The following is an 11492-nucleotide window of genomic DNA, read 5'->3' on the forward strand; positions in this document are numbered from 1 at the left end:
GGCCCTGATGCTTTTATTGGATCTGTCTTTTTAATTTAGGCTCTGTAATGCCGTTGGGGATATGTGATAGGACCTTTCATGTTTTTTATCTTAATGTAACCTTATGCCATGACTGCCCCTGATCAACAAACTACTTTCACTTCTGTCACCATGTGAATTCTTTGGTTTCAGAACTCTTATCAGGGCAGTCATTTTTAAAGGTTACAGAAATCACACTAGCTTAGTCAGAATGATGACACACCAGCTCCTTAAGGCGTACATTCAGTTCATAAAAGCATTTCTACAGTATGGGTCACACAGTGACAAGAGTCAAGTCGTGGTATTTTCTTTAAGGCCCTGTGCAGTCATAAACGTGATTTATCTGTGTTTATATACATTTTCAATTGTGAAATGTTGATAATGCCCTTGTAGTGTGTGAGCTGTTTAAAAAGACTACCTGAAATGTCAGCCTGTTGTGGTGGGATGGAGTTTTGGCTTGCCTGGTGACGTCACAAGGCGGTAAATTAGTTAATAGACCAATAAGAAGGAGAGTTTCAAACCTCTGCCTATAACAGCTAGTTTTCAGTTTTCCACTCCCCACTCAGACCACTTTCAAACAGTCCTAGCTAAATTATTGCTTGAGAAACTGCTCTTGCTAATAAGCAATTTTTTGTTTGTTTTTGACCATTTTGATAAAAAATAATCACAGTAATGTACTTAATTGTTACCCTGAAATTATTTGATATTGAGATAAAAACGGTTGCATTGGGCCTTTAAAAGGGCTGGGAGGTCACATTTCAAAATGGTAAAAGAAAATCTAATCAGATTATCAATAGTTTATCTCAATGGAATTTCATTCTGTTGCATCACACATCAGGAATAGACATCTATCTTTTTCTGGCCTTTCGCTCAAGATGTATGACAGAAACATATTTGGCCCTCAGCCCTGCAGTATAAACTAGATGAAACCGGGTTCCCTAGCTGGATTCACAGAAACAGAAGAAACGCCTGTCCTTCTTTGACAATATGTGAAGTGATCATAATTCCTGATGGTGTGTTGTTCCCTTTGAATAACATTTGAGCGCCACAACCCCTCATTGCACTTTAGTACTAAACACCCTCTCCTCCCCTACTGACATGTTCTCCAGCTGTCTTGATTTTAATAACATGTCTGTATCCAGCAGATGGCAGAAAAGACATCCAGAGGAGTACAGAAGGAAGGCTTCTTCCCTCAGAGGGATAATTATATTACATTTTGAAAAGGGGAATATTTTGAAACTGGGAAATTTCTTGAGAGGCATGAGAATCTGAAAACATTTGTAAATGTAAATCAAATCATATTTTATTTGTCACAAGCTTCGTAGGTGTAGACTTACAGTGAAATGCTTACTTAGGGGTCCTTTTCCCAACAATGCAGAGCAAAAGATAAAGATTAAAAATAAAAAATAAAAATGGTAACACAGGAATAAATACATAGTAAATAACGAATAACAATAAGGAGTAAAAATAACAAGGCTATATACAGGGAGTACCAGTACTGAGTCGATGTGCAGGGGAATGAGGTAATTGAGGTAGCTACTGTATGTACATATAGTAGTAGTAAGTGACTATGCAACAGGATAGATAATAGGCAGCAGCAGCGTATGTGGGGATTTCAAAAGTGTGTTTGTGTGAGTGTGTGTGTGGCGTCAGTATGTAGTGTTGATTATTAATTCATACTGCTAACGTACCATTGCATTAGGGGGGAATTGAGCTTGTATTATTCATGTAGCCTTTGCTCTTAATCTCTTGACTGGGACTTAAACTTTTTCCCCTCTTGTCCAACCCTCCCTCACACACACTGGGGTGGTCTGTTGATAGAATGAGGTGTTCCCTGAGCCCCTCTTCACCTGGACCCGGGTCGGGGGCCGTCTGCTTGACGGAAGTGCCGAGCGGGATGGGAAGGAGCTGATTCTGGAGCGAGTGCCAGCAGAACTCAACGGCTCCATGTACCGCTGCACGGCCCAGAATCCTCTGGGCTCTACGGACACCCACACTCGCCTCATCGTCTTTGGTATGTGTCCAAACTCATTACCATATTCTGTAATCCTAGAGGGCATTGCAGAGAATCACAAATGTAATACTTGTTCTTGTTCATGGTATGTTTTATTCCCACTATTCAAAGGAATATCCTCATTCAAATTTCAAACACCATTAAAATTGTGTTTCAACTGTTAATATTATGCATCCACATACACTGAAGTATTAAGCAATGCATTTATTTAAAAAAATATATATTTATGTGCCCATTTTTAGATATGAATTATCAATGCGAACTAAGTGCATGAGTAATAAGTGATTGTATCACTAAATGACTCAGCAATGCCTATAGTACAAAGGCTGATTTATGCAAGTGAGTAGTGCCCCTCATCTGAGTGAGTAGAAATCCAACAGCCATGGGAATCCCACAAGCAGCATGTAATGTACCCATTCTCTCCAACACTGACTACTAATAATCACATGAAAGGCCCGTAATAGAATAAATGATCTTTGTTGTTGACAGTGTCATCTCTTTGTTCAACGACCCACCTTGAGCAAGCTAGATCAGTCTTTTCATGATGTGCTGCGATTTATCGCAGTTCCAAAGTCCTGAGTTTGCTTTAGTTGATGTGGGAGTTGGCTTGCTGACTCTATTACTGCTGTATGTCCTGCTGCCCTGGTGTGTGTACCCTTGGGCCCTGTGGAATGACAGCATCCTGCGTGAGAACTTGATCAGAGGCCTGTCAATCATGGCTGCTCTGTTTTAATCAAAACCGCTGCACGGAGGATGAAGGTCTTCTCCCCTGTATTATATATTGTCTACTCTCATGTTAGAGATAACTGCCATGCAAGAGTTGGAATTGATATATATATATATACTGCTCAAAAAAATAAAGGGAACACTTAAACAACACATCCTAGATCTGAGTGAAAGAAATAATCTTATTAAATTATTTTTTCTTTACATAGTTGAATGTGCTGACAACAAAATCACACAAAAATAATCAATGGAAATCCAATTTATCAACCCATGGAGGTCTAGATTTGGAGTCACACTCAAAATTAAAGTGGAAAACCACACTACAGGCTGATCCAACTTTGATGTAATGTCCTTAAAACAAGTCAAAATGAGGCTCAGTAGTGTGTGTGGCCTCCACGTGCCTATATGACCTCCCTACAACGCCTGGGCATGCTCCTGATGAGGTGGCGGATGGTCTCCTGAGGGATCTCCTCCCAGACCTGGACTAAAGCATCCGCCAACTCCTGGACAGTCTGTGGTGCAACGTGGCGTTGGTGGATGGAGTGAGACATGATGTCCCAGATGTGCTCAGTTGGATTCAGGTCTGGGGAACGGGCGGGCCAGTCCATAGCATCAATGCCTTCCTCTTGCAGGAACTGCTGACACACTCCAGCCACATGAGGTCTAGCATTGTCTTGCATTAGGAGGAACCCAGGGCCAACCGCACCAGCATATGGTCTCACAAGGGGTCTGAGGATCTTATCTCGGTACCTAATGGCAGTCAGGCTACCTCTGGCGAGCACATGGAGGGCTGTGTGGCCCCCCAAAGAAATGCCACCCCACACCACGACTGACCCACCGCCAAACTGGTCATGCTGGAGGATGTTGCAGGCAGCAGAACGTTCTCCACGGCGTCTCCAGACTCTGTCACGTCTGTCACGTGCTCAGTGTGAACCTGCTTTCATCTGTGAAGAGCATAGGGCGCCAGTGGCGAATTTGCCAATCTTGGTGTTTTCTGGCAAATGCCAAAAGTCCTGCACGGTGTTGGGCTGTAAGCACAACCCCCACCTGTGGACGTCGGGCCCTCATACCACCCTCATGGAGTCTGTTTCTGACCGTTTGAGCAGACACATGCACATTTGTGGTCTGCTGGAGGTCATTTTGCAGGGCTCTGGCAGTGCTTCTCCTGCTCCTCCTTGCACAAAGGCAGAAGTAGCGGTCCTGCTGCTGGGTTATTGCCCTCCTACGGCCTCCTCCACGTCTCCTGACACTACGCTGACAGACACAGACACACACTACGCTGACAGACACAGCAAACCTTCTTGCCACAGCTCGCATTGATGTGCCATCCTGGATGAGCTGCACTACCTGAGCCACTTGTGTGGGTTATAGGCTCATGCTACCACTAGAGTGAAAGCACTGCCAGCATTCAAAAGTGACCAAAACATCAGCCAGGAAGCATAGGAACTGAGAAGTGGTCTGTGGTCCCCACCTGCAGAACCACTCCTTTATTGGGGGTGTCTTGCTAATTGCCTATAATTTCCACCTGTTGTCTATTCCATTTGCACAACAGCATGTGAAATTTATTGTCAATCAGTGTTGCTTCCTAAGTGGACAATTTGATTTCACAGAAGTGTGATTCACTTGGAGTTACATTGTGTTGTTTAAGTGTTCCCTTTATTTTTTGAGCAGTGTATATATATATATATATCTAAATATATATATATATTTATATATAGGAGCCTAACTGTGTTGCTATGTTCCAGGGCTAGTTTCCAGGGTTAACATATGCACAGGACATGTGTGTAGCTGCTGCAGGACAATCAGAGGGTAAATCAGCTCAGGTCCATTCGGCAGAGAAAGCCATTCCGCACAGTAATCTGCCTGCACTGCCATTAAGAAATTCTCTGTCCATCATTTGATAAATCCGCACCCTGACATCCTCCAGTGAGCAATGTTTAAAAAATATGGTAGGGAAACTGCCACTTTGGGAAGGTGTTACCTTTGGGAGCGTTTTGGTAGAAAGAACACTAATGCCTATTTATCACCCTGATGCTACGTGCAGAATATTGGCTGTCTGTGTGTCTATGTCTCTGTCCTACTGTAGATGTCTTCCACTCATGTTTAGAGGATCAGAATGGTGATTGAGTGACCTTGAAACCATCCCCCGCGGCCTTGAAATGTGACACTTCCCACTGGGCAGAGATGTCAATTCAACATCTATTCCACATTACTTCGGTGTAACTTCATTTAACAATGACATGGAAACAACGTTGATTCAACCAGTGTGTGCCCAGTGTGTTCTCTCTCCAGGGTCAAAGTGGATATTTGGAGTACTGCTCTCATGGCAACCTGTTCATTATACATCATCAGGTATAACAGAGTATAAGGATGGCATGCTATTGAGACTCTCCACTGGCAGAAAGCAGTACTCATATATTGATCATGAACATATCCACGCACCCTAGGTGATTACACTGAAGTGACTCATCAAATCAAATGTTATTCATCACAAGCTTCGTAAACAACAGGTGTAGACTAACAGTCAAATGCTTACTTATAGGCCTTTCCCAACAATGCAGAGCGAAAGAAAATGGCTAAATAATACAAAAAGTAATAACATGTAATACATGTACATTTACGTCATTTAGCAGACGCTCTTATCCAGAGCGACTTACAAATTGGTGCATTCACCTTATGATATCCAGTGGAACAACCACTTTACAATAGTACATTTATATCTTTTTTTGGGGGGGGGGGGTAGAAGGATTACTATATCCTATCCCAGGTATTCCTCAAAGAGGTGGGGTTTCAGGTGTCTACGGAAGGTGGTGATTGACTCCGCTGTCCTGGCGTCGTGAGGGAGCTTGTTCCACCATTGGGGTGCCAGAGCAGCGAACAGTTTTGACTGGGCTGAGCGGGAACTGTGCTTCCGCAGAGGTAGGGGGGCCAGCAGGCCAGAGGTGGATGAACGCAGTGCCCTTGTTTGGGTGTAGGGCCTGATCAGAGCCTGAAGGTACGGAGGTGCCGTTCCCCTCACAGCTCCGTAGGCAAGCACCATGGTCTTGTAGCAGATGCGAGCTTCAACTGGAAGCCAGTGGAGTGTGCGGAGGAGCGGGGTGACGTGAGAGAACTTGGGAAGGTTGAACAACAGACGGGCTGCGGCGTTCTGGATGAGTTGTAGGGGTTTAATGGCACAGGCAGGGAGCCCCGCCAAAAGGGAGTTTCAGTAATCCAGACGGGAAATGACATGTGCCTGGATTAGGACCTGTGCCGCTTCCTGTGTAAGGCAGGGTCGTACTCTGCAAATGTTGTATAGCATGAACCTACAGGATTGGGTCACCGCCTTGATGTTAGTGGAGAACGACAGGGTGTTGTCCAGGGTCACGCCGAGGCTCTTAGCACTCTGGGAGGAGGACACAATGGAGTTGTCCACCGTGATGGCGAGATCGTGGAAAGGGCAGTCCTTCCCCGGGAGGAAGAGCAGCTCCGTCTTGCCGAGGTTCAGCTTGAGGTGGTGATCCGTCATCCACACTGATATGTCTGCCAGACATGCAGAGATGCGATTCGCCACCTGGTTATCAGAAGGGGGAAAGGAGAAGATTAATTGTGTGTTGTCTGCGTAGCAATGATAGGAGAGACCATGTGAGGATATGACAGAACCAAGTGACTTGGTGTATAGCGAGAATAGGAGAGGGCCTAGAACTGAGCCCTGGGGGACACCTGTGGTGAGAGCACGTGGTGCGGAGACGGTTTCTCGCCACGCCACCTGGTAGGAGCGACCTGTCAGGTAGGACACAATCCAAGAGTGAGCCGCGCCGGAGATACCCAACTCGGAGAGGGTGGAGAGGAGGATCTGATGGTTCACAGTATCAAAGGCAGCAGATAGGTCTAGAAGGATGAGGGCAGAGGAGAGAGAGTTAGCTTTAGCAGTGCGAAAAGCCTCCGTGACACAGAGAAGAGCAGTCTCAGTTGAATGACCAGCCTTGAAACCTGACTGATTTGGATCGAAAAGGTCATTCTGAGAGAGATAGCAGGAGAGCTGGCCAATAATAATAGTAATAATAAATACACAATGAGTAATGATAACTTGGCTATATACATGGGGTTCCAGTATCGAGTTTATGTGCAGGGGTATGATGTAGTTGAGGAAGATATGTACATACAGTGTCTTCAGAAAGTATTCATACCACTTGACGTATTCTACATTTTGTTGTGTTACAGCCTGAATTCAAAATGTATTAAATAAAAAAAATCTTACCCATCTACACAAAATACCTCATAATGACAAAGTCAAAACATGGTTTTAGAAATTTTTGCAAATGTATTGAAATTGAAAAACAGAAATATCTAATATCCATAATTATCCACACCCCTGAGTCAATACTTTGGCAGCGATTACAGCTGTGAGTCTTCCTAGGTAAGTCTCTAAGAGCTTTCCACACCTGGATTGCACAACATTTGCCAATTATTATTTTAAAAAGTATTCAAGCTCTGTCAAATTGGTTGTTGTTCATTGCTAGATAACCATTATCAGGTTTTTCCATTGATTTTCAAGTAGAGTTAAGTCAAAACCGTAACTGGGCCACTCAGGAACATTCACTGTCTTTTTGGTAAGCAACTCCAGTGTAGATCTGCTGAAAGGTGAATTAATTTGCCAGTGTCTATGCTTGACTGCTTGAGTATATGGAGAGTGGTACTCAGTAATGTGTTGTATTGGATTTGCCACAAACATAACACTTTTGTATTCAGGACAAAAAGTTAATAGCTTTTTGCAGTATTTCTTTAGTGCCTTGTTGCAAACAGGATGCATGTTTTGGAATAGTTTTATACTGCACACGCTTACTTATTTCACTCTGTCAATTATGTTAGTATTGTGCAGTAACTACGATGTTGTTGATCCGTCCTCAGGTTTCTCCTATCACACTCATTAAACTCTGTAACTGATTTAAAGTCGCCATTGTCCTCATGGTGAAATCCCTGAGCGGTCTCCTTCCTCTACGGCAAATGAGTTAGGAAGACGCCTGTATCTTTGTAATGACTGGGTGTATTGATACACCATCCAAAGTGTAATTAATAACTACACCATGCTCAAAGGGATATTTAGTGTCTGCCTTTTTTATTTTCTACCAATAGGTGCCCTTCTTTGCGAGGCATTGGAAAACCTCCCTGGTCTCTGTGGTTGAATCTGCTTGAAATTCATTGCTAGATAAAGGGACCTTTCAGATAATTGTATGTGTGGGGTACAGAGATGAGGTAGTCATTAAAAAATCACGTTAAACACTAGTACTGCACACAGAGTAAGTCCATACAACGTATGTGACTTGTTAACTAGCTATTTAACAGTGATATGGCTTGGGGTAGAAGCTGTTCGGGGTCCTGTTGGTTCCAGACTTGCATCTGTACCACTTGCTGTTCGGTAGCAGAGAGAGCAGTCTATGACTTGGGTGGCTGGAGTCTTTGACAATTGTTAGGGCCTTCTTCTGACATAGCCTGGTATAAAGGTCCTGGATGGCAGGGAGCTCGGCCCCAGTGATTTACTGAGCCGTACGCACAACCCTCTGTTTGGCCTTGCGGTCAGATGCCAAGCAGTTGCCATACCAAGCGGTGATACAGCCAGTCAAGATGGTCCCAATGGTGAAGCTGTAAAACATTTTGAGGATCTGAGTACCCATCTTGAGGGGGAAAAGACGTTGTTGTACCCTCTTCACGACTGTGTTGGTGTGTCTGAACATGATACACTATATATGTCACCGGTTTCAGGAAACTAGGCGGATGTCACAAATCACGACTTCACAGGAGAGCCGTTTGAACGTAAAAAAAACGTTATTGTTTTTTTAATCAAAACGCGTTTACAAGTTTATCGACTTTCAAAGCAAAATTACTTCCCCATTGTTCTTCAAAAATGCAGTGTATGATATACCATTTTGTAGATCTGAGTCTCTACTTTTTGACAATGTAAAAAACCCAATTTCAAATTTTGCTACATAAGACCAAATCCAGGTGGTGAGTCACATACGTGACCGACCGCCTCGATTCGGTCTTACGTAGAAAAATTTGAAATAGTATACAAATATCCTACATTACAGTATGTCTGCCATTTTGAAGACGTTTGACATTCAGCATCGTTCACACCCTCTTAAGCCTTAACGCTACAGAATACAATGACATTCTAGATGATTCTGTGCTTCCAACTTTGTGGCAACAGTTTTGGGAAGGCCCATTCCTGTTTCAGCATGATAATTCCCCTGTGCACAAAGCGAGGTCCATACAGAAATAGTTTGTCAAGATCGGTGTGTAAGAACTTGACTGGCCTGCACAGAGCCCTGACCCCCACTCCATCGAACACCTTCGGGATGAATTGAAATGCTGACTGCGAGCTAGACCTAATCGCCCAACATCAGTGCCCAACCTCACTAATGCTCTTGTGGCTGTTTGGAAGAAAGCTCTCGACCCGCTGCACTACAGCCCCGTCGATGTGAATGGGAGTGTGCTTGGCCCCCCGTTTCCTGTAGTCCATGATCAGCTCCTTTGTCTTGCTGATGTTGAGGGAGAGGTTGTTGTCCTGGCACCACACTGCCAGGTCTCTGACCTCCTCCCTATAGGCCATTTTATCTTTCCGGTGATCAGGCCTACCACCATTGTGTCGCCAGCAAACTTAATAATGGTGTTGAAGTTTGCGCCTCAACGCAGACGTGGGTGAACAGGGAATACAGGAGCGGACTAAGCACACACCCCTGAGGGGCCCTCGTGTTGGTGGATGTGTTGTTGCATACCCTCACCACTTGGCCCCTCTGGAAGTCCAGGATCCAGTTGCAGAGGGAGGTGTTCACTCCCAGGTTTCTTAGCTTAGTGATGAACTTGGAGGGCACTATGGTTTTGAACACTGAGCTGTAGTCAATGAACAGCATTCTCACATAAGTGTTCCTCTTGTCCAGGTGAGAAAGGGTGGTGTGGAGTGCAATAGAGATTGCATAATCTGTGGATCTGTTGGGGCAGTATGTGAATTGGAGTGGGTCCAGGGTGTCTGGGATGATGATGTTTATGTGAGCCATGACCAGCGTTTCAAAGCATTTCGAAGTTACAGATGTGAGTGCTAAGGGGCGATAGTCACTTAGACAGGTTACTTTGGAGTTCTTGGGCACAAGGACTATGGTGTTCTGCTTGAAACATGTAGATATTGCAGACTAGGTCAGGGAGAGGTTGAAAATGTCAGTGAAGACACTTGCCAGCTGGTCAGTGCATGCTCTGAATACGCGTCCTGGTAATCCGTCTGACCCTGCGGCCTTGTGAATGTTAACCTGTTTAAAGTTCTTACTCAGCAGTGAAGAGGCTGGCTGTCACAAACACACTGATTTCTCTCTGTCCTTGTGGACTGAGTAGGGAAATCGCATGTGGATGCTAATAGATCAGCAGTTTCTATTCTGCTATTGCCCTCTTGCCCCACCTAACTGCTGCTCTAACTTACCAGAGAGCCCAATGTCCACAGCTCTATTAATACAGGCTCACCAGGGGGATGTCATTTAACATGAGCTTAAGGAACATAGGGTTCAGCTTCATTAGACCCCCTACCCATGTCAGCTCACTATTTTCTCATCATCTCTTCACTTCTTTTCCCTTTCTCTCTGTCTCTATCGCTATCTGTCTATCTCTCTCTCTCTCTCTCTCTTTCTCTCGCTCTCTCAATTCAATTCAAAGGGCATTATTGGCATGGGAAACATATGTTTACATTGCCAAAGCAAGTGAAATAGATAATAAACAAAAGTAAAATAAACAATAAAAAATGAACGGTAAACATTACACTCTCAAAGGTTTTAGTGGAATAGTATCATATTATGGCTGTACAGTGTTAAAACAATATCTCTCTCTCTCATTCTGTTTACCCTCTCTCTGTTTTCCCTTCATCTCTTTCAACAGAAAATCCTGCCATGATGAAAAACACTCAGAATCCGAACAGTAAGTATGGCACCCATGAAGACCACTCACAGAGAAAGTTTATATTTTAGTCTTTTAAAGAGCATTTGTCCTTTTTGTTTGTTTGAATGTCGTTTTCCTCACACATTTTTGAAGATGTATTTGAATATATTTGAGATGACAAGCATGCAATCTGTATCCAAAATGGGACAGTAACAAATTACTAGCTACTAGCTACTTCTCGGTTAGGGTTTGATGGATAGACAAACTGACGACAGGTGAACACATGTCTGTCATTCTATCATCAACACAATTCCTCGAAAAAGATAAGAACAGTTGAACCAGAAATCTCTCCCCCCTATGTTCAGATACAATACTCCTTCAGTCACTATCCACTTTTATACATTTGTGAGAACTGTGAGATTAGGGTTGTTTCATACACACTGTGGGGCCTCATTTGCAGCGCCTCCAATTATCATATGTTAGAATGAGGGATTGTCAGAAAAAAGCGCAGAGGGATATGAGGGTTCTCTTTCTCAGTCTCTCTCTCTCTGCTGCTTTGCTTGCCATATCTTACGGATGTATATTTGAATATGCAAATGATCCGGCAGGAGCAGGTTTGCCACAGCAAGGACAGAATCAGGTCGGCGTGGAAGGCACCGATCGCGGAGTGAGGCGCAGATATGCCTCGCATGCAAGTCAAATCGGTGTAGAACATGGCCCCGAGAGGTCGCCGCACACGTGTCTGATCGCTCAGTGGCTGATCTGCCAACTCCTCCCTCTGTGTGTGTGGGAAGTCCACCCTATCTGTCAGTCAGCACAGAGGCCACAGCAGAGAACA

General features: G+C 44.1%; 1 protein-coding gene across 2 annotated transcripts in view; it reads left to right on the top strand.

Annotated features, from left to right (window-relative positions):
- Positions 1 to 11492, top strand: part of LOC115150716 (immunoglobulin superfamily member 21) — a 261570-nt gene that overhangs the window by 248143 nt on the left and 1935 nt on the right. For both annotated transcript variants that reach the window (XM_029694268.1, XM_029694269.1), the window contains exons 8-9: positions 1840 to 2032; positions 10655 to 10693. In XM_029694268.1, the coding sequence (XP_029550128.1) occupies positions 1840 to 2032; positions 10655 to 10693 (232 nt within the window). The remainder of the gene's footprint in view (positions 1 to 1839; positions 2033 to 10654; positions 10694 to 11492) is intronic.

This window comes from Salmo trutta, chromosome 16, assembly GCF_901001165.1.
Source record: "Salmo trutta chromosome 16, fSalTru1.1, whole genome shotgun sequence".
Taxonomy (NCBI): domain Eukaryota; kingdom Metazoa; phylum Chordata; class Actinopteri; order Salmoniformes; family Salmonidae; genus Salmo; species Salmo trutta.